Source organism: Trichoderma aggressivum (assembly GCF_033847375.1).
Source record: "Trichoderma aggressivum f. europaeum strain CBS 100526 chromosome Unknown scaffold_003, whole genome shotgun sequence".
NCBI classification, from domain to species: domain Eukaryota; kingdom Fungi; phylum Ascomycota; class Sordariomycetes; order Hypocreales; family Hypocreaceae; genus Trichoderma; species Trichoderma aggressivum.
The window spans coordinates 1379842-1402830 of record NW_026946369.1 but is presented as its reverse complement, the minus strand read 5'-3'; the positions used below and the strand labels follow the sequence as shown (position 1 = coordinate 1402830).

The 22989-nt window shown below is 46.8% G+C and overlaps 8 protein-coding genes across 8 annotated transcripts; 2 read left to right on the top strand and 6 right to left on the bottom strand.

Moving 5' to 3' along the window:
* Nucleotides 1–24: 24 nt before the first annotated feature.
* On the bottom strand, nt 25–2715 carry Triagg1_1549 (uncharacterized protein; the record flags this gene model as incomplete). Its single annotated transcript, XM_062895631.1, has 5 exons — nt 25–84; nt 146–1590; nt 1650–1686; nt 2440–2600; nt 2652–2715. The coding sequence occupies 5 exons, from the start codon at nt 2713–2715 to the stop codon at nt 25–27; spliced, it is 1767 nt and encodes a 588-aa protein (XP_062759888.1).
* A 295-nt stretch (nt 2716–3010) lies between these two features.
* Triagg1_1548 (uncharacterized protein) lies at nt 3011–4172 on the bottom strand (the record flags this gene model as incomplete). The annotated part of the gene is made up of 3 exons (XM_062895630.1): nt 3011–3433; nt 3497–3998; nt 4081–4172. The coding sequence occupies 3 exons, from the start codon at nt 4170–4172 to the stop codon at nt 3011–3013; spliced, it is 1017 nt and encodes a 338-aa protein (XP_062759887.1).
* Nucleotides 4173–7819: 3647 nt separating this feature from the next.
* On the top strand, nt 7820–8873 carry Triagg1_1547 (uncharacterized protein; the record flags this gene model as incomplete). The annotated part of the gene is made up of 4 exons (XM_062895629.1): nt 7820–7918; nt 7973–8091; nt 8460–8527; nt 8590–8873. 4 exons carry the CDS (start codon nt 7820–7822, stop codon nt 8871–8873), a joined length of 570 nt encoding a protein of 189 aa, XP_062759886.1.
* A 192-nt stretch (nt 8874–9065) lies between these two features.
* Triagg1_1546 (uncharacterized protein) lies at nt 9066–9572 on the bottom strand (the record flags this gene model as incomplete). The annotated part of the gene is made up of 1 exon (XM_062895628.1): nt 9066–9572. One exon carries the CDS (start codon nt 9570–9572, stop codon nt 9066–9068), a length of 507 nt encoding a protein of 168 aa, XP_062759885.1.
* Nucleotides 9573–10639: 1067 nt separating this feature from the next.
* Triagg1_1545 (uncharacterized protein) lies at nt 10640–11664 on the bottom strand (the record flags this gene model as incomplete). The annotated part of the gene is made up of 3 exons (XM_062895627.1): nt 10640–11092; nt 11148–11429; nt 11506–11664. The coding sequence occupies 3 exons, from the start codon at nt 11662–11664 to the stop codon at nt 10640–10642; spliced, it is 894 nt and encodes a 297-aa protein (XP_062759884.1).
* Nucleotides 11665–12939: 1275 nt separating this feature from the next.
* Nucleotides 12940–15053, top strand: Triagg1_1544 (uncharacterized protein; the record flags this gene model as incomplete). The annotated part of the gene is made up of 5 exons (XM_062895626.1): nt 12940–13566; nt 13627–14579; nt 14639–14690; nt 14766–14894; nt 15024–15053. 5 exons carry the CDS (start codon nt 12940–12942, stop codon nt 15051–15053), a joined length of 1791 nt encoding a protein of 596 aa, XP_062759883.1.
* Nucleotides 15054–18352: 3299 nt separating this feature from the next.
* Nucleotides 18353–19181, bottom strand: Triagg1_1543 (uncharacterized protein; the record flags this gene model as incomplete). Its single annotated transcript, XM_062895625.1, has 2 exons — nt 18353–18553; nt 18606–19181. 2 exons carry the CDS (start codon nt 19179–19181, stop codon nt 18353–18355), a joined length of 777 nt encoding a protein of 258 aa, XP_062759882.1.
* A 1067-nt stretch (nt 19182–20248) lies between these two features.
* Triagg1_1542 (uncharacterized protein) lies at nt 20249–22724 on the bottom strand (the record flags this gene model as incomplete). The annotated part of the gene is made up of 6 exons (XM_062895624.1): nt 20249–20783; nt 20844–21151; nt 21209–21485; nt 21570–22155; nt 22217–22442; nt 22536–22724. The coding sequence occupies 6 exons, from the start codon at nt 22722–22724 to the stop codon at nt 20249–20251; spliced, it is 2121 nt and encodes a 706-aa protein (XP_062759881.1).
* Nucleotides 22725–22989: the final 265 nt, after the last annotated feature.

Sequence of the window (22989 nt, the reverse complement as noted above, 5' to 3'; positions counted from 1 at the left end):
CACCAAAGAGAGCTATAAGTCCGCTTAAGCAAGGGACTGGCATGTAAATGGCCTATTGACGGCATGTCTCTGAAACTTGTGAATCTGGTAGCAGTAGTTAGCACAAGAACTACCTCAAAGAAGATTGGGGGAAAACAAAACTTACCAGCTCGACAATGCTAGCATAGGTGCCACAAACGAGAATAATGATACCAATAATGAAAACACTGCCGTTGAAAAAGGCAGTCTTCCAATTCCGTCTCTCGTACCACTCGCCTTCCTTGAGCAACACATACCACATCACTGGTGGTAGGTAAAAAGAGAGTCCAGACACAAAAAGAGAGGAACTGATCGACAATAGTTCTGAAAAGAAGGGAATAGCTTCCGCGATGATCCACGCGATCAGCGTCACAATCCCAACGACTGCCAGCCAGGACACCCAGCCTCTGACTGTATTCACATAACGGGTGATGGAATTTCTGTATATCCTGCCGTGAATGAAGCGAGCAACGACAGTGGTGTTGATTGAGCCCGAAATGAAAATGACGGGGAGCGCCACGCCAAATGCAACTCGAGAAACGACTGATCCAGCTGATAACAAGGCAGGCGACTGAACATCCTGGCCTACAAAGGCATAGATGACAGCTCCTGTAATGGTATAAATAACAACTTCGATGACTCCAAGCCACCAGATGGACTTGATATAGTCCTTGGGCGTGTGCATCTCGTCCATGAAGGAAGGCTGAGCACCCGCAAAGGCATATGCGAAAACAATACTGTTAACTGCAACGATTGCCTCTGAAAATGTCAAATTCTTCTGGGGCCAGGCAGACCAGGTTGAAGCTCCCAAACCTCCAGGTTGAGATGAGCTCTGAATGCCAGTTGCAATCATGGTGATGCCAATGGCTATGATAATCGAGGCGAAATCGATATACCCTAAGATCGCTGCCTCTGTAAACGACGGTGGGATCGCCAGTAGGAAGAGTATAATAGCCGAAACAACCCCAAAAGCAAGAGAACAAACTCCACTCCCAGTAATAGTTTCAAAAGCAATCGTCCCCGTCAGACAATGCGACCCAGTAATCAGAATCAACTGCGAAGCAAATATAATGCTAAACAGTTTCGATCCAATTCCTCCCATCATCAACCTCCCAATATCCGCATAATGCGCAACCTCAGGATATCGAAGCTTCACTTCTCCTAGTATGTAACTCGCATACATGGCCACAAGGCCAACGCCAATGCAGAGAATCACTCCCGCCACCATGCCGAGGGTTGCAAAGGCCGCAGGTAAACTGAGACTTCCCAGGGCAATGGCTTCGACGATGAGGACCACGGTTAGGCGCCGCCAGCTAAGACGATGGAAGTGAGCGTCTCCTTGGATGGCACGCTGGGTTTCCACGTCGTAGGCTTTGCCTTGGCCTTCGTGATCGGCTTGGGTGGCGTTGTTGGATAGGTGGCGTGATATGGCATTATCGTCGATTTTTTTGTCTTTGCCTTTGGAGGTTGTATCCACGGCATCGGCTTCAGTGATTGTAAAAGCCATTATGTAAATGTAAGCGTGAACAAAATTTGGATGAAGAAGATTTTGATAAAACTTGCAGAGATCAACTGCAAGTCCAGCCGTCCAATATTTGAACAGGATATATCCGGGGAAAGATCCTGCTCACCTGTCCCCGGAATCTCGTCCGGGGTAATCTGGGGAATCTATTGACTCTTAGTTTGTTTAGCTCCGGATGAGAGGAAAGATATCTTATGTTTCTTCGCGAGCTGAGATGAGAGTTCGGAGTTGTTTCTGTGGAGGCCATATTTACTGATCCCCCCTGTGTCCCGGGAAACATCGGTGTACGAGAGTAGGCTATGGTAACGACCCACCTAGGGAATCTTGACCCGATTTAATGAGATCAAGGAGTAAATTGATGTAGTATTAGGACCTAAGAATATCATACGAGTGTGGAGTTTTATGCAGTTCAACTACCGACTCTTCAGACTTTCCATGGTTTTTGTAGTACCTGTAATAGAACACGAGGATGCTTCGAATTTTATTCTTTGCGGCAGTGGATGTTATTAGGCAACGCTCTTTGATTAAACTTTCTCAACTGTAGATCTACAATGATGACGCCTGTACTTGTGCAAAGACAGACGCCGTCATACAATATGGACTCTCTATCAAGCCACAGCACGTTGCTTACATGTGGTCCGTAATCGTATGGGCCCACTCATTGTGAGAATTACGCCCTTTGCAAGTCAGAAGAGGCAAAAAAGCAATATTGATGAATTATCTGTACAACATTGTCACAAGGGCTTGCTCTCTGAATGGTCACGATGATCCGTATCTGAGACCAGGGTCTCACTTGAACCGGTGTTATCCTTTGGGACTATCTTGCTTGCCCAGCTGTCAATCATTTAAGCTATGGGCTACGATGGGGATTTGAATTAGAGCTCCGAGAGCGGACATACAGAGTAATGGCCATGAACCATCCAGATAACACCGATTGTCAACAACTGGAGAGCTTCGTTGTGGCCGGTGGCATCTCCGGAACGTAGCCGGGCAAGTGGGTCCCGGGGCCGAGGATCTAGCCCAGCCGTCGTGGGAGATTGTACGTAATGGAAACTCGAGGCTGGGATTGCGATTAGCGCAGTCTGTTACACTGAGGGCTGCAAAGGCGTACAGTTTATCAGATGGACGACGGCATATCGGTAGTTGTTTGGGGGGTTTATTTTGTTGGGGGTCATTGGCTGTGGTGTGTATTGATACAGAAATATTTCTTTTACTAAGTCTCTAACTTAAGATCATTAGCTATTGGCAGTTGGAGGCATAGACAAATACTCAGATCCACATGCCACCGACGCTGATTATTGTACATTCGGCAGTTGCGGTGTTGCTATATTATCATGTGAACTCGTGATATTTTCATACGGTTAATAATACTCTTACATAAGTACATAGTTAAACCACCAACTACCAACATATACTTATCAAAATCACTATAGTTTCAAAACCTGTTCACGCCGTCGATGCGTCTTTGCTTTACTCTGCTTTTCCTTCTTCTTGGCTCTTTTGCTCATCCTTTCGTTGCACCTTCTTAACAACCCGATTCTTTGTAGAAGTACCTAATGTTACCTTTCGTTCCTGACTCTTTTTCGATCCCGACGCTCCAGGAAGTGCATGCAACTTCATTCTTTGTTCTCGTGCCTGCTGCAGTTTGTTTTTCCTAAACAGGCTCATATCGGACTCAAAGCATAGCCAGCTTGGGTGACTTGGTTTAACGCCTTCTAATGGAATAACATCATCTTGATGCTTCTCACTCCAAGCGAGCCAAGGAGTAAGATGATCCAGTACGTAGGGGCGGTGATATTTAGCGGCGTAGTCATGGATTTGGTCCACAATACACAAAAGATTCAATGCATTGGTAAAGGATGCAACGTCACCGGTCCATAGTAATTCAATATTCTATGAGGCATTCAAATCAGACATTTGAATGGTGCATTAGGTGACAAAGTATCTTTAACTCACACATGTCTTTGAAGAGCTCCATGCCACATAAACCGCCCATTGAGATCCGTACGATACGAACGCAAACAATTGGCAATGAGAAGAATTTGCGGACTGGTACTTGGCAACATTATCCGGATTCCTTGCGAGGTCGTCTAGCATAGACAAATATATTTGACATGCATGTTGAATTTGTTGCTTGGCATTTCGATAGTCGGCTGCCCGTTTCTTTGCTTCATAGACAGCAAACGGAAACACAATGTTAGCGTTTCCCCACGCACCATCAACAACCAGGCTGCAATTTGGGTTGTTTGTCATCGATTTGAGACGATCTTGGGAGAGCCGGTCATCCAGTTCCTTGGTGATATAGTCTGCTTGGTAGCCGGTGGCCATAAACTGGCGATTGGGATGAAGAGTTTTGGGGTCGTGTGTGGCGAGACCGAATGTAGCATCTGGAGTCCGTGTTTTGACAATCTTCTTTCCATCGGAGTCTTCTTCAACAAACTTATACGCCTTTTTATCGCTAATTCATAGTAAAATGCTGAAGTTAGTATTACGAACAAAGGAAATTGCTCAATTACATCTAAAAGCGGACATATACTAACATTTTGAGCCACTCGTCCTCACGAATCAAGCCGAAAACATATTGCCACGCAGAAACCTCCCAGGAGAATTCCGAAAACTCCTGCCCTTTCATACTCTGTACACTTCTGCATAGTTTGGAAGCTCTTTGGTTAATGATATCTATTTGTCGAGAACTCAAAGCCATTTGGTACTGCGAAGTGCGAACAACTGGATAGAATCGCAAACATAGCTTGGCTTTTGTGGTGAGTGAATCGCGTTCTCTTAGGTTGGAAAATAGTTGTGGAACCAACGGCATGGCGCGCTTCCTTGGAAATCTAGAGAGAAACTTAGCTCAATTCTAAATCTATTCTTCTGGAACATACATCGACTTACGCCATCCTGCCTAATAAAGCAGGTACAGAGAAAGACATTGTGTTATGGTCTTTTGTCTTGATTCAATATATCTATCCGTATTAGGTAAGGAGATACCGGTGCGCTTTTGGCTTGTGGATTACGCGCATTATGTAGACTTGCAAGAGGCCTCAGAGGCGAAGCGTTTGTTTTCACAGAGGCTAGGCTCATCCACGTTGGGAGAAAAGCAAGGCTCAGAGCCTTGTGTTAAGCGCCCGCCAAGAAAGGATCAGCCATGAAGTGGAATAACTCTTTGAAGAAATACTGGCCACTTCTCTCTTGAGCCCCTCAGTCGGCCATCAACACGGCCTTGGGGCTTAAGCGGCTGGAAATACGAGACAAATGCATATAAATCTGCCTGTCAACGGCCGCTCACCCGGCTGAGTGTAACTCTACGTTGGCCGAAAATACGACCAACTTGTTGTTTCATGAGCCTCAGCACAGCCGCCTCCATTTCCCAATCTAGATGAATGTTACAAATAAACTGTTGGTACCAGCTTTCTATATCAGTTTAGGCGTTCCAATACATGGCACAGCGACCAACAGATAACTCCTGCATAAACCCAAATTGGAATGCCATTTGATTATGATAATCTGGCTGGGTTGGCTGAAATGCCGAAACATTGCATACACTGATCGAAACATGTGGAAATAGTTCGAGGTTTCTTCACGATAAACATTACTATGTACATCATCTATAAAACTAAGCATTGCCTCTCTGGAGCTGGATTTGTTAAAGTCCGATAGTATTTATATGTCCCCGAGATATACTGCAGTAACTTTATTCTTCATTTCTTCTGCTACTCATATGGTAACTCCTCTATCTCTCAGACACGTCTACGCTTTGTCTGCGTCTGAGTAGAGTCAGAAGATTGGCCAGAAGATTCCCGGTTTCGTTTGCGAGTTTGTTGTGATTTTGTCTGCTTAATGACCTTTGATTCTTCTTTGAGGATGGCCCAACGTGGCGATTCTTTGTGTGCCGTCAACTCATGCTTGGGCAAACGGTTCTGGCTGTCCCGAGCACACCACACTTCCAGATGCTTTAACACAAACGCTAAATGATGTTTGATAGCGTATTCGTGTATCTGGTCCACGATATAAAGTAGCTGCAGCGCATCACAAGATTTAGAAATATCTCCTTTCCAAATTGTTTCGACCATCTACACGCATAGTTTTGCCAATTAGCGTCTGATTTATGCATACATTTAATTAGAAGAGTGACTTACACAAACGTCCAAGGAACTCCATGCTACATACACTCTCCACAGGCTTGCATCTGATGTAAACGCGAAAAATTGAAACCGAGAACTCTCCTTTGTTTGATATTCGCTGACATTGTTTGGGTTACGGGCTAGGTCATCCAACATCGCCAGATATGTGCTACAAGCATGTTTGATCTGCTTTTCAGCTGCATCGTAACCCTCATAGCCGCTTTTAGCCTCATAGGCAGCAAATGGAAAGATAAGGGCTTCTTCTCCCCACATTCCATCGACGACAAGGCCGCATTGGGGATTATACATCATTTTGGTAAGACGTCTGTCTTGTAGCAGTGGCTTCGGCTTCTTCTGAGGATCACTTCTGTAAATTTGGCCCCCAAAGTTGAGCCACATAAAGCTAAAACCTCTAATGCCAAATGACGCATCTGGGATTCGTGTTTTGACACATTCTTTGCCTGCGCTGTCCGGTTCCACAAATTGATATGGTCTCTTGTCACTATAAAATGAACAAATAAGGAGTTAGTTATTGTAAGACACTCCAAGAACTTTGAAGTAGACATATCTGAAAGGGACAAAAAAGCTCACATTCTAAGATTCTCATTATTGTTAATCTTGCCAAACACGTCATGCCAAGCAGAAGCTTCCCAATAAAACTCTGAGACCATAGAAAGTTTAACACTAAGTGCTCGCCAGGTCAGATTTTCGGCTCTCTTACGGAGCTCCGTTTCTTGGGGTTCATCCAAAGTTTTCAAGTATTCTGTAACGTCAAGGTCGGGAATAAATACATTCCACGGTTTGCCTTTTGTTTCATAACATGTTTCAAATGGTGTTAGCAGCAATGGCATTGTGCGTTCCTTCGGTTTCCTGACAAAATCTTTGCGCTGCGAGCAATCCATAACGTGTCAGTTCCGTGTGCAACGAGCACAGTGTCTAAGCCGATTGACAAAGAGATGGATAATGATGAAATCCAAATAATTCTACTATTTACGAAAAATTTATAATAATCATTTGGGGTTTCCTCTGAGCATATATACATGGACAACTGGGCGACGATGCATCCAACCTGAAACGCTTGTGGCCGCAGTGAAAGAGGCCCAACTGCGGTAGACAAAACTGCACCAATTGAAATGCACGACCAAGCGCCTGAACTGCTGGTGAGAAAAGAACGATATAGAAGCAAAAGTTCAAACCAGTCGAAACAAGGGCCTTTGTGGCTGTATGCAAGGTCATAAAATCTCCCACAGGTAATTTATCTGCCCGACCTTTTGAGAGTGGGGGATCCTCTTCAGAGCTTGAGGTTGTATACAGATTATAAAACGCATTGGTCACTGCTCAGGTTAGAAGTGCGGGCATGTCATGTATTCTGAGCAAAACAAAGTGGGATCTTCTAATTTAGACACTATTTACTCATAAGAGCATGATTAATGGTTCGTTCGTATAATTTTGTGAGAGAGTCATCGTGAACGTTGCATCTATATCCGTGACGCTACTGTTCATGGTATGAGAGAGCTTGAATGCCATTGTCTAGACGTCATCGTTTTGCATTTAATTTCAGTCTACAAGAGCAATCTAATAGTCATACAACGCAAAGAAGGATTCAGAAACATTATGACTTCCCTTAAGGCCAGCAGCAATGCCGATTTGGAATCTTGCGATCGAGGTGGCGCCTGGCTCAGCGGAATATCATGTTAGCTAGGAAGCAGTTAGTAAGCACTGATTAACTCTTTCAACATTAAACTCAATAAGAATCGAAGCCTCAACACGATCTCATTCTCGCAATAATAAGGAGATGTTTTTAACAAGAAAATGCCCACTCGGAAACCAAGAAAAGACTTGAATGAATCTCGTGCAAAAGAATTTGAATTCATTGTCTTGTCTGGGGATGAGACCGGGAGAGACCAAGAAACGCAGAGACGAGTTCGCAGCGCCGCCCAGGCCAACGCCAAACAACCATAGAGCTAGATGTCACGCCTTTGCTTGATGGAACAATTCAAAATCCAAATGCCTTGCCCAATCAAGTCCTTCCAAGATCGATGGCGGTACTGGACGCGAGTCGGTCCGATCCATTTCAGTCGTTCGGGTTTGGAGGCGATCGTCGAGCACACCGTCTCTGGGATCACAGAGCGACTCGGGCGAAGACGCTCAGTACTACATGATCTCAACGCAAAATCTTCAGCAGCAGTTGAACAGCGTGGCAACTGGTGCTAGTGATGAGGTTGTCATCGCTGTTCTGACATCCGCCGCATACGCGGTAGGTTTCGAGGCTCTCTGTTTGTTCAAGAATTAAGTGCTCTAACAATTACAGAATTTGATCCAGGAGCCTGGAATGTTCCAAGTACACATGGATGGGCTTTCACGCATCATCCAGCTCAAAGGTGGCGAGGGTTCATTACACTCACCTCCTCTCCGGCTTGCTCTGTTTTGGTAAGTCTATAAACTTCAAACTAGATGGACCGACTAATATTTTGAAGAGGATCGAAATGAATGGACGATTTCGACAAGATGCAGCACCTCAGTTTTCTCCACCTAATGATATCCTTTCCGGCCAGAGCAAACTGAACTTGGCGTCATTCGATGCGGCACAACTCTCACCCGGCTGCGTTATTCCCACTGTTGAAGGATGTGAGATAGCGAATTACCTTTGTCAGCAGTTGAGACATCTCAATGATATAATTGCATCGGAAACTTTGACACGGGACTTATGGATCGATCCCTCCGTTCATCGATGGCCCTCTCATTCACCATGTACATAGCCCCAAAGAGCTAAATACTTCCTCTAACGATATCTACAGCCTCTTTAACGGATCAGAACAAGAAGTTCCACCGACGGCTTTCTTCTTTTATGTCGATGTCCGCGATTGTAAGCACTCAATTCAAGGATTAAATTATCAGAGCCTACCACTAACTTTCCTTCTCAACAAGTCGCCGAAGCCCACGTACAAGCATTCGAGAAGCCAGCAGACGCAAACCAGCGCTACCTGATTGCTGCTTCGGCTTACAGCTACCAGCAGATTTGCGACATCATTCGTGCCAAGTTCCCTGGACTCAGGGAAACTACCCCGAAGGGAGAAACTGGAGCACCTATTCCACCTTCTTATATCGTAGACACTACAAAGGCCAACACAGATCTCGGTGTCAAGTACCGATCATTGGAGGACACTGTCATGGATGCTGTCAACACCTTTCAGAAGATTGAGAAGGTTTAAACTCATATAATCTTTATAATACTATCGGGAATAGCTTTGATGTATCTAGCCAAATACTTGCCCCAGCATAGAGTAGAGAAGAATATACACAGGAGCAAATTACAAATATTCACAAAAATATTGCTTCGTATACTGTATCTAAATGTTGGATTTTAAATACCCATCGAATGTCCCGGAACACTCTAATTGTCCTCAGTTGGACACCTGATAGGTAGTGTACACAACACTCTCAATACCCGCGCTACCGACGACAAACTTGACACGCGCAAGAAGGACAGCAAAATTTAGCCATTTGTACTTTGGACTCGCCGTATTGAACTTTAAAACTTCAAAGCCGTAAGGCTCAGTGACTCCCGAGTTGTTGGCTCCTGGGTCTTCGCCAGCTCTGCCATCCAAGGCCAGCATAGTTGCTCGGTCGAGGTAGTCGTATCCCGACACGGTGATGCGCATAAGTTGGTCATCCGAGTCTTTAGCAATGAGTCGCATGTCCACCTCTGCGACGTTCTCATCGACATATCGCGTGAGATAGTCTCCTCCTCCGGAGAGGACATCGGCGATGTGTTGGCCATCTGCTGCTGTGATAATGCCGTCCGAGATCTCGAACCAGTTGGCCTTTCCTCTTGGAGTTTCACCAGTGTCGACCGGCTCCTTTGGAGTAATGGCCATGGTGAAAACATGATTGAGAGTAGGAAGCGACATATTGAGAGTCTGCAAGTGTTAGTATCTGTACCAAATTATGAGGATATGAAGGGACAAACAGTTATTTCTTCGTGTCTTTAGTGAATTTTTGAGATTGGCTTGATATGTAGGAAGTTAGGTTACGAACGGCCATCGAAGTCTGTCTTTTTATATCACGAGGCTGGAGAAGAAGCTGACGGTGAGGCTTAGTACCATTGTCTCAAGACTAATTCCATGATTTATCCTATTACTACATACATTATGAACAATCTGTCCACCCGGTCAGATGCAAGGGATATATCGCATTCGCTCCGGCAGCGGATGAAACATTATCCTACGTCACAACGCAATCTTGCGCCCAATGCCAGCCTATTTCTTTACCTCGTGAATGGAACATGATGGCTGCAAAGTATGAGACATGTGCATTTGTGTCTTAACCTTGCATATATTGGTCGAGCGTGGCGCCTCACGGTTGCTCAACTTTCACCGATGTGATATTGCAATGTCTCCGTACATACGCAAGGGGGCCAGAAATCCACTATAAGTTGGGCGATTGGTTGAAAACAGCTCAAATTTACGGTGTGGCTTAAGTGTCGGCTGCATGCACAAATCACATTGATGCGACAACAAGGATCAGGTATGTCTTGGTCCATCCAGTCGCAGAGCTCGGTTTATCGTACGGCCTCGCAGCCTTGGAATTTCACAAGAAGCGAATTGTCTAATCCCGTGAGCTCGCTATTAAAAGATGATTGTCAGGGCGTTTGGGTTGAAGACAGGAAATAGTTTTGGGCACGGATAATCACAACTGTGTAAAAGAAGAATAGAAGGTGAAGCCTAGGTTTTGTTTTCACTCTTTTATCAACGACAGGCTATCTAAACCATCTGAATGAGTGCGATGAAGTGAATTTGTATGCTCAGTCGTTCTTTCAGGGAGCGATGTAGTCTGTTGCTTCATTCCAGTGTAAACCGCTGGCGCTGTCATTCCGTACTCCGTCTTTCTTAGTCCTACTTGATCTTTTCGTCTTTTATTCTTCTAGGCGTGAATGTTTTGAGGTCGGTCTCATAAGAGGCCGAGTCGTGACATTATACTACTTCCTCCCCCCCGTAAAGTCGCCACGCAGCTCCATTAGGAGCAGCCCTTTCTTAATAATGTCTTCCTTCCTTTCTATGAGCTCAGGAACATCCCAACATGCGTCAAAGTATCGCCCATTCATAAAATCAGCCTCTGCGGACGATAGCCACACAGCAGCTCCTCCCGCCAACGAGGGCGTATCCTTTGAGAATCGCACCCACTCTGGCGCTGTCATGGCTGAACGGACTGATCCCGGGTGAAGACTTGCGGCAAAGATGTTTGGGTTTCCTGCGGTGATGTACCGTTGCATTTGAATCTGAACTAGTTTGCTAAGAGCATAGCTGTCTGTGTCAGGCGCCATGAATGGACTGAATGAACTTGCTATGTTAACAATGCGACCTTTATCGGCTTTACCTAGTGCTTTCGCAAAATACTGGCTCATAATGATAGTGCCCTTTACATTGACCTCCTAAAGATGTACTATTAGCTTCATCTATTCTAGAAGATAGAGGTATAAGACTAACAAAATCTCGCCAAATATCTACAACAGGAGCCGTCAAGAAAGGCCCACCAGATCCGACTCCCGCGCAGTTTATGAGTACATCCGCTTTGCCATATTCAGAACTGATCTGGAGGAAGAGTTCTCGAACAGCATCTTCATCTGTAATACTCATAGCTTTTGTAAAAACCTTGACATCCGAGTTGATCGCAAGAATCAGCTCTTTGGTCTTGTCTAGGCCGTCTTGACTTCGAGCGATAAGGTAGAGGGCCTTTGCACCAGCCTTTGCAAACGACAACGCGATGGCCTATTAATTGTATTAGCGGCGGGCGTCGATCAAGATATTTAATTTCTAGAAGAAAGAGGAGGCAGGGATAAATTACCTCCTTTCCGATCCCGCTGCTAGCTCCAGTGATTACAACCACCTTTCCCACTTGCGACAACCGCGGGTTTTCTGGATTAATAGCATCGTACACGTCTCGGTGATAAGTGGCGGTAAATAAATTAAGAGTCGTAAAGTAATCCTCGTCGAGCTCTGACATTTGTTGGCTCATGTCGGGAAGCTCGGCCTGCTATAGTAACTCGACTATTGGAGAGTTGTAGTTCAAACTTGAAAACCTGGTCGGGAGAGACCTCTGCACAGATTCGCTGCCTGGCAATAGAGCGATTCTATGGTCTAGAACTGGTGAGCTCCTGCGGTTCAAATTGAGCTCGTGTTCAATAATTTATCAAAAGTTTTAACTCTGATGGGCATTCCTTGAAAAACGAGAAGACGGCTTCGACAAGGCCTCTTTGCACCCCTCATGTCTACTATCTATAAGTCCGGGAGTTTCTCCGCGCGTATATCCGTCGTGGCGATTGGTGGGCTACTAGAGTAGAGAGCCGGATTGATTGGCGCCTAGTTTCTAGGATTATCTGCTAGAGAGGTCTACAAATCTCGAAAGAAATAACAGTCTTAAATATATATATAAACGGTTACGACTGAGTAAAGATCCTGGTGCTCTTCCAATGGATATGCGAGGTCATCGCCGGTCATATCCTGGTTGAGATGATTGATCAGCTGCCTCGTGAATCTGACAGGGGCTGTAGGTGTCCATCGAAGATCGTCTGATAGATGGATAAGCAGTTAAACACAGTCTTGCGATGAATATAGTCATTATAAGCGGAATTGAATCCGGCAGGTATTGAATCTCGTTTGAGAAGCAGGCTTGAAAGGGTAACCACCGAGAGACAAGTGGGGGTCGCTCATCACAGTGGAGAGATTTTGCTCGAGAATATTAACACATCAGGCTAGTTAGTTGGCGTTGGCTGGGGCAAAACTTGCTGGTGATTACGAACTATAGAAGCCAATCTCCCCGGCTACTTGTTAATAAGCGGTCTCCAAAGGAACAAAGCGATGTGGAGGGGAGTAAGATCTCTTCGACTCGGCGTTGCCCAGATGTGGGTAAGCGTGGTTAAACAGTCGTGATGGAATTCACTGTGAAGAATATTCAATATACTCTTCTCTTAAACGCTTTACCTGTACTGCAACATTCTTTCGACAATGGCACGAAAGCGTCATCGTGAATACTTGGCAGATATTCCCCAATGCGGGATCTGCACCACTACCATTTACCAGCATGAAAAGATGATAGCACGTATGAACTCGTCCGACATGGCTACTCTTTGAACTCCATCCTTCCTTTAAGGCTACTCTCGTCTTTGTCGCTGATGCCATCCATATGTGTCTAGTCTACGGTAATTACAATTCGACCGCGCATATTGCTCTCTCGGAGCCATTTACCAGGTTCCCATTGAGAGACTTTCGCGAACAGATAATGGAGAGATATGAATTCGGCTTTGCCGACGACGACTCTCCAAACCATGCCACATCGCCTGAGTTTTGTGTGATGCACATGGGTTGCTACCAGATATTCCAACAGCTATGCCGTGCTCCGGTCGAAGAGGCTTTGAATAGACTCTGGATTTTAACCGCGTGGAGAAATCCCTGGCGGGGAATGGAGCGCCTTCGTCTTTCAAATACTATAATCGATGACGAGATTCTTGAGAAGACAGCTCGGATCGGTGGAATACCGCTACTCTGTTCGTTACCCCGAGAAATCGTTCACATCATCAAACAATACTCTGAAGAGTCTGTATTCTGGAGATGTATGATGGCGATTCGACTTGCAGTCTGGATTTCTCGGACCAGCCCGCAGCCTGTCCGAGCTATGCCATTGAGAAGCGTCCTTTCGTGGGAGCGCAACGGAGAGTTGCGTCGTGTTGAGCCTTCATCACCGTCACTACCAGTTATCAAATTGAGTATGGATTGTGAAGGCATTAGAAAGATGGAACGGCTTCCGACCCGACCACAGTATTCGGGGCGGTGGTCAAGGCCTGCCAACCACCTTGCCTATATTGTTGAAGATGAGGCATCCCTCGAAGGAGTAAAAGTACAGTTAAAGGTATGTACACCATAACAAGTCATCCATGTTTCACCTAAATCTCACCGTTTATTTCACCAGGACGGCCGTTTTCGCCTCAAGCTACCTCGACAAGTACGCAATATGCGCCTCCACGTATGGAACAGCCCAACACCTCCTAACTTATCGCTCTGTGTGGGGTATCCGAAAAAGATCACGCCAATACAGCGCTTTAATGTTATTGAGTTGAGTGAGATACGAGGGATCACATTCTATCTCGATACTACTGTTGTGTTGGCTATGCATATCCACCTCACGGAACAAGAATCCACCCTTTGGACAGATGAAGCAGTCTTAGAAGAGAAACGTCCTGATGTTCATTTTTCGGATCCTATTCGGGTGTATCTGCCTTTACCAAAGGGTGACCGGATAACCTACCTTGGCGCTAATGGATTAGATGATCGTCTAAATGTCATATTTGTGAGGATGGAAAAGGCCGGCGATACCACTATTGGACAGCGTCAACCAGGCTGCGCTGAAGACAAGGTTTTAGCAGCGCAGAATTCCGTCTCATTGGTTTACTGCGAGCCTAACAAAGGAGAGATGCTATCTTTCTTCGGTGCATATCAAGCATCCCCAGCAACATCCGATGCCGCCAGCCGCCCGATATTCGCTGACCCTGGTGCGAACCAGATGGGCCGATTCACTTATTACTCATGGGCCAGTTTGGATGGAGTTTCCTCTGTTGTTATATTCTACGAGGATGATCTCGACTTTTGCCGAGGCCTCATGTTCTACTATGAGAATGGTGCCCGTCGTACAGTCGGAGACTGTCGTGTGCGGATGGATCGGGAGGCGACTGTGGACAAACCAACCCAGATCTGTTACAGAACAAAGATTCCAGAGGGTGAAAATGGCGAAAATGGAATAGGAACGGTTTGCAAATTACGGGTGGAGTTTGAGCATCACAATGGACACGGGGGTGATGAACTCTGGCACTGTCTTCCCTCCAAGGGGATCATACGATTTTGGATTGCTGGAGGATTCTCATGGTTGTCTGTCGAGCAATAATAGGCAACAAATAGAACTGATAATCTATAAAACAAGTATCTAGGATCCCGAGGGATGTTTTGGAGTCTTCCTGTTTTCTCTGTGGCAATTATTCGGTAGGTCTTGTCCGCCATGGTATCAATAACGTCTCGTCGTTTTTACCGTTGACAGTTTTCATGTGACACATACAGGGCTCCTCGGGCCCAGTCGTGGACGTCACCATGCGCTCGATGGTTGGCAGAGAGCGTGAAGTCGATATGACCAGTAGCCTGAACCATCTTCAGCAGGCTACAACGGCGCTGCCCTTCGAACAGGGCCTTGTATGCCTTATCGGTGGAAGTAACAGACATTGGTCCAAACTGCTTTGTGTCACCAATATTTGGGAAACCCAGATTCATTGGCTGTCTAAGAAAGAGAGTCAAATCCCATGGAATGACTGCCATGAACAGGACCTCTTCCATGCACGGTGGCGGCTTTGATGACGAGGTTGTGTCTGATCTACAGGGTCGGTAACAACATGGAAGATTTGCATGATCTCGGCCATTGTGAGTGTTCTCGTCCTGACACAGGGAGGCTGGCTCAAACTATAAGAATAAAATATCCATTGACGTTGGTTGCTTGCTCTTCACTCGTCTTCCTTCGTCGATGGGTCGAATCAGATTGCTGTGTCAAGGAGTATCTTGCAACTGTATCCAAATTGTAGAGATTGTATGTAATATGGCAAATATCAGAGTCCTGTCAAGGTTTTGTCGTTTTTCGCGCTCACTTGCATTCCGACGGATATTGGGTGCGTTGCCTGCAGCCTGGCCACTTGTGGCATCGATAGGTGTTGGAGAGGCAGCTTCGGCTCTGCAAGATATAAAGCTCTGATGTCTGCGTCGTTAAGAAGGCGACATATGAGCTACTTGTTGCTCCTCAATTAATGTGGCTTTTGTTGTGGGAGGCATGTTTGCTGAAATGGTAACTTGTTCAGGTTACAAATTCCTTCTACTTGGAATCCATTCATCAGTCTCAAGCCACTCGCTACATTAACCGTCAGTATGATTCAGATTCATGAAGCTGCTTGACTAACATGGAAAAATAAAGGCAGTTCGGTCCCAGTCAGCATTTTACGTCGTCATTGTCCACCCGAGCATTTGTTGTCAAACTTCATTCCTTTGGGTGTTCACTTTCATCAGGGGGTTCTTTACAATTTGCCCCGATGCAATATCGTGCCGTCCCTGTGCGATCCGTGCTTTTGTTCAAATGGAGAGGGAATGATTCTCTTCGCCAAGGAATCCATCGTGGTGTTAAATGTTCGATCTCGCTCATCCATAGAGCGAAAGTATGGGTCCTGGACCTTGGTGTATACGCAGCTGTCTGCTCTGACCTCTTCTCTGGCAATCTCGACAACGGAGGAATCTTTGATCAGGGCAAGATACACGGGTAGATGGTAAGGTGGTATTCGACACCGCTGGAGAGATATCGCGAGGTTACGCGAGTCATTAGCTGCAAAACGAGATCCTCGTCTATATCGTTATTGTCCACCGCGAGGTTTGGCCCTAGGTAAGACACATCTGTCGCTGAAGCTTTCTGGACAAATCGGTATGGGTGTAAAATTTCGGCAAGGTTCGCGACTCTCGGCCATCTAATGAGGTGTGAATAATAAACGAGGAATTTGGCAGGTGAGACACGAGGTATCGGGCGCAGGGTTGTATCATTGGTACACCAATGAGCAATCGCAGGCTCAAGCTGATATCCCTTGTCTCTACATGTAATGTCAGACTTTGCGTGCGTGAGGCGAACCCAAAATATGCGGGTTATTGTTCAGTAGGTACGCATTCATACAGCTTGTTTATGTGAGCTCATGTTGCCATTGTGTCAAAATATGTGACGGCACCATTCTGCCCGGTATCTGTCTGTTTTGTAGGTTCAGCACAATGATTCCAAGAAAAAAAGGTGCGATCTTTAGCTTACAGTAATTTCTCTTGTCACTCGATCTTCAACCGTCACCTTGAGGCTGCTGCAAAGTAACGCTGTGGCTATCATGGCCAAGTATTTGCTTGGTCTTCTTTTCTTTTTGGCTGCAAGATGTGCTGGTGGGTGTGTCCAGTATTTTCCACCTGAATAGAGCTTCAAACTCTCTCAAAAAGATGGTCGATTCCTTCCCTGTAATGGGGCCCAAGTCTCAAAAAAGGGGCGGTTACCAGCCAAGTCTTTGGCATTACGATCGTGTCGGTAAATTACCTCATGTATGATGGATGAACACTCGATGGAGAGTGTTTTGTCGTCCATGGTTGGACTGGTTTGCAAAGAGTCAAGATCAGCATCGTCGCGATTCTTCGTAATTATATAACTGATGGGATGTCGCCCGCCATTCAGTTAGGATTTCTCATAAAGCGAGCGATCGAGAATATAAATGTTTTCTCGTTCTATCAGATCTCCATGGGTTCTCCTATCTCGGCATAGGTCCATCCGAGAGTGCTACCTATGCGTAAGTTAGTTGAACCATGTAACCGATTCGTGTGGAATGAATCACGGTTACCATGATTAATGCTTTTTCTGGCTTCCTCTAAGCACGAAATGTGCCTGGAGTATAATGGCCTCTCCCGTGTGCGAAACGTAAAATCCCTGAACAAGAATGAAGCGCCGTTCTGTAAGACGACGTGCTGGTCATAGGTACGATTGCACCTCAAATCGCTGGTTGTGATGATGGCCGGGATGGCATCTGCAGACTGTTGGATGAGCAGTAGCCTGTTGCTTTCAGCAACCTGCCACTCGGTGCTCTTCGACTGGTTCACGATGTGTATTGTATTCGTTGATGATGAACTGTGATGTCGGGTGTCTGAAGAGGTCGTTCTCTGTTTGGCATGGGTAAGAAACGAGAGGCGCGGTAGCGTGTGCATTTGAGTATTGTGCTTACCTTCCATAAAGCTCTGAAAGCAAGTCTCTCATCAAATTCGAAGGTTCGGATCATCATCTTCATCGCTGCTACGGATCCACACATCGCAAGTCAGTCTGCGTTACCAACAGCACAGAGAGACAAGAGATGATGGGAGAACTTACGTTGCTTCACTGATCTCAGTCACTCCGAAGCCAAAGAGACCCTCGGTCGTCATTTTGTGTAAGAAGGGCGAATTGCTAGATTGGGGCCATGGTTCCAAAGCAAAGTCCCATCGGTTCAGATTGCGATTCAATTCCGGTAGATGAACGAGGATATAAAAGAGGAAGTAATAATAGTCGTTCTGTTGGTTAGTCGTGAACGTTTGTAGTAGTCCATAATTCTGCAAGGTCAAGTTGTATGTCAGATGGCAATGTCTTTCGAAATGGGGTGACAGCCGACTTATATAGTTGTCAACTCAAGCAGAGACCGAACGAATTATACCTGCTATATTCACATCCTCCATAGCAAATGAAACATCTCAAATGCCATATTGACCGCTTCAAGACGGATAGACACAGCTCTACAGCATCAATCCGTTGACTTTACATTACGCAATCCCATCAACTACCAATAAACAGGCCAAAATGACAAGAAATGCGTCCGCCTTCCCAGTGAACTGAGGTCATTGGCAACACAAGTCATCTATATACGTAACGCTCTCCTCCCAACGACGAATTCACCATATCTTTTCACCGCTTTCTCCGACCGGATATCAGCATAACTCACCGACACCATCAATTCACTCACTCGGCCAACAGCTGTATCATCACGCATCAAGCCGCCAACTCACGTCACCCGCTCAACAAATCGTTGACAGAATTCGTATTGTCGCCATGTATCCACGCAATTACCACTTCACTCTTCATCCTCCTCCAGCTCAGGATAGTGGCGCCAAATACCATCCGCATACTCTATCCTCCTGTCACTCTCCAGATACGCCTTGATATTCGGCCTCTCCTTGACGGCATCATACAGCTTAAACACGCCGTCAAACTTGCCCCCCTTCCTCAACTTCTCCACCGTCCTGGGAAAAGCAAACTGCGTTCCATCAAGGCACTGCCATATTCCATCAGCACTTACACAAGAGAGAAGAAAGATCAAGACTCACCTGAAACAGCACCAAGTCAACATACGTCAACTCCCCTCCGTACAACCACCCCCCCTCGCCACTCTTCTCCCCATCCAACAGCCTCTGCGCATACGTAAGATACTTTGGCAATCTCTCCTCTCTAAACGCCTTCGCCCTCAGCTTCGCCTCATCCTTCTGATCCTCATAGTACTTGTCCGTCGCAATCGGATGATGCGTCTCATGCACCTCGACGAGAAACCCATCCAGAATCGTCAACGCAATCGCATTCAAGTGATACACCGCATCCCCGCTCGCCGGCGCCAGCCCCAGCTTCGGCGCCACGTACAGCAAAATGTTGGGCAGCTGGTTAATCACCAGGTCGCCGTGCTTCAGCACCGGCGGCGCAAACACCGCCGGGTTCTTGTCGTCTCCCAGGTTCTTCGCCGCCATGTACGACAGAACCGTGGGAGCTGCCTTGTCGGCCTTTGCCGTGTCGATGTAGCCGACGCCCGCTTCTTCAAAGAGCAACCGGACAACTTCACCACGGCCGGGGATGCCTGGCCAGTAGATGAGCTCGTACTCGGTCTTGACACGCTTAGCCTCTGGTTCAGCCATTGTTAGTCTGTCACTGTAGCTGTAGTTGTTTTTTGACTCTGTCGGTTTCGATTGGAGTTGTCTTTGATTAAGCGGGGAAAGTTCAACAGCAAACGTCAGACATCCCGTAATTTATAGTCGCATTTGACGTCAGGCCAATACGACACACAGGTCTATTAGCACACCTCATGCAATGGATCATGCAATGTATCACTACCTAAAGCACACCTAATAGACTAAATCCTTCTCAACTCGCCGGCTGCCCAATTCAACGCACGATGGCACAACTCCCCACAATTCCATCGGCGATAGCAAGGTAAGCAAGCACCAGCCAAGCCGTGTGAACACGGAACATCGAACAACTACGAGTAAGACTCACAGGCCGGAGACGAGAGAGTCTTTAATCCCGCCGCGGTGTTTCTTGTTTTGGCGAGCCAGCCAGTTGCGTGTTCTTGTACGGTGCGGGAAAGGCTGAGCGGATCGCGGACCTCGGACCCCGACGGTCCATAAGCAACCAACCACTTACTCCATAGAGCTGTCGAGTTGCAAGGATCAACTCTTTGGAATCAATCCACTCGGGGGCCTGAGTTGCGCTCTGTTGTCTCGAGGCTGAGATAAACAAGCTCCGTCTCTTGGTCATGCTCTTCTTATTCATCGTGAATTGAGTCCAAAGATAGCCAGGTCCGGCATGAGTTACATAATTCCATCCCACTCAGTCGCCGATAATTCACGTTCAAGTTCACGGAGGACTGATTCAACGTCAAATCCATCCACACTCTTCACTCTTGTCTAGTATATTCAATATGCTGGTAGCGATAATCTCAAAGTCTCTTTTCTCACTGTTGTCGATATACATGCCAGTATCACTGAGTGCGTACGCTGGTATAAGACCATTGCTTTATTTGCTGCCGGGTTACACACCACGGCCCATATCTCAACACAACCGATGCAATGCATCATTCTCCGTCATTATTATCCCTCCATGTTCCACTCCATCTCCCGTTACTCACTCTTAGTTCCGCTGCAGTCAAGTGCCACTTCCATTCTGCATATCGTCATTGCCTTCAGCTGTCGTGCCAGGTGCATGTTCATCCTCCTGTTTGGATCCTTTCCAACAGCGGTTGCGTTGCCATGTCTCTTGGGTCACTCGCGTGCCCATTCACCTCAGCCTCATCTCTGTCGCTTCCTTCATCTTTCTCCTCCTCTCTCACCTCATGAGGGTCACTCGCGTGCCCATTCACCGCAGTCTCGTCTCCGCCGTTTCTTTCATCTTCCTCCTTCTTCACCCCAAAGCCCCCATATAACTTCTTCCACCACCTCAATGCCGCCTCTCCTTTCATCATTGTAAGGTGCTGGAAGAATTCTTCGTCAGTCACGTCTCTCTTTCTTTTCCATTCCAACCAAAACTGTGGCTTCGCGGCTGGCCAACTTGCCCAACGCATATACTCTTTCTCCGTGGGGTTACTATCCTCATCTAACAAATGATTTCCCCACATGCTAAGAATTGAATTTCCCTTTCCAAGTGCACCCAAGTACCCTGTGATTGCCACGGGAGCTCTAGGGTGTTGCGGTTTCTCGTCTCCGGGCAATGCGAATCCAAAGCGTTCTAGGTTGAATATATACCTGCCCCGGGATATATTTAGCTACATGGTAGATACATCTTGTTCGCACGAATTGACTTACTTGCGAGAGAACAAGTTCCATTGACGGTGTATAAAGAGAATTGTATGTCGGGGCACCAAAACTGCGCTGTATGGCTCACCGACAGCATGTCTCAGAGGCGCCATGGTCTCCAACCGGTCAAAAGCCGGGTGGTATAGGTTGTATTTCTCGAAGTCTACAGTCTCCCGAGCCTCTTCGTCTTCTACCTTTAAAACGCTTTCTCGGGACAGGGTTAGCATGGTTGCACATGGGTTCTCAGCCGCGTGTCGTAGCAGAGGAACGCAAGACAATAAGCACAGTTGAGGCTCGAGGTCGAAGAAATTTCCAACCTGATAACGTCAAATTTGAGACAACGCATTCGTTTTGCAGTCAGGGTTGCACATTACCTCTATACGATCGTAGAAACGCATTTCTTGGTGGTATGTTGAGATGTGTCCCAGCATCTCTACTTCACCACAAGCTATGACATTTGCAATGATTGGCTTCTTCTTCAAACGGGCTCGAAATGCCATAACCTTTTCGCGGAGATAAAAGTTCATTTTGCCATAGACGTCGTCTTCAGCAGGATACGGGCCGTAATCCAAAATCTCGTTCATCGGCCATTCTGACAGAGGCTCGTTGGTAATCCCTTCGGCTTGGCCTGTCCCAGGGAGGATGAAAGCCCTATAGATGTTAGGAATGGTTCGTTATCCTCCACTTTCCTTCCTTCATTCTTCAGTCCTCGATAGGAAACAACACCAAACTTACGGATTCGGTATCGTGTACCCCGTCGCCGATTCGCCGTGAGGCTGTACAATGCCGTCGAGCCGCCATTTCATCAAGGCTGCTGTTCTTGACGACGAGAATGTGCGAAATATTCGGTCTAGAGGCTCGCCGTATTTTGATACATCGTCTGCCCTGGCCTCGGCCATTGATCCCAGCTCTGGCTCTTGAAGGCAACAGTCTATTAGGTCCGTCCAGACATACCAGTCCAGAGAGACATGAAATATAAGATAGCCTGGAGTTCCAAATGTGGCCTTATAGCACGACGTTAGTTCATCTTGCTTATCCTCATACCAAGCCTGGATTTTCTGATCCAAGTCGCGCAACGTTTGTCCCGTGTATTTCTCGATTAAATTATAGGTCCAATTAGCCCAGTTGGCCGAGTACCACACGTCTACAGCGACTTCTGCGGCAACAGAACTGTCGATAGTGTCCAATGAAAGTACGAGTAGCGAAAGAAACGTCCGCACAAGATGGGAAATTTCGCATTCAAGGAGGGTCACCTCAAGCGATGGATTAGCCGTCTCTGGCATGGCGACAACAGAATAAATCAAGTGTCGCAGAGCGAAAGCTTGGTGTTTGCGTCAGCCGTCATTGTCACGTCCTTCCAACACGGGGACAGCAAAACTCACGGCCCAAGAGAAGAAGTCGCAGGACGCCATCAAAATGTGATCCTTCGTTCTTTGCCAGGTTCAAAACATCAGCCGCAGGATAGTTGGCCCAGAATCTGATCGTTTCAAATAAGGGGTGGTCTGGAATCTCGCCGTTCGGATAGTTTGTCGACCGAGGATAACATAGTAAAATCTTTGGCGCATGGTGATCTTCCAAGTCATTGTCCCTGCACTCTTTGCTGCAATACTAGATGACAGTGCGTCAGTTGACCCACGAGAGGGGGGGATGATATGCACAAGACGTGACGGGTGGTATTTTCTATTTCAGCCGAGTACTTACAGCTACGAGGCGGCATTTCTTGCAGCAGATGACGGCAGAACCATCGCATTGTTCCTGAGAAGTATGCCATGCTGCACAACCCAGGACAAGATCGCCCGAGGATTCCGAGTCTCCGTCAGTGTATGAGCCTTCCGAATCACTGTCCGACTGTGAAATGTTTGCGTCTCGGGCTGCGTATTTCGGATCCATGGTGTGATGAATATACTATGAGCAATAGAAGGTGTTGTAGTTTCCGGAAGTGGTCTTTGGCAACAAACCGCTGGCGGGTGGCGACATATTTGCAGCTGCAGGGTCGCCAAAGGCCATATTTATATATATCGGAATAGAGTTTCCAACATGCTTTCCTCTGGAGCTTCCTTTGCGCTTCTCCTCCTGGATTGCGCGTTCCCATACAACAGAATAAACCGGGGCGGGGGGGGGGGGGGGGGGGGGGGGGGGGGGGGGGGGGGGGGGG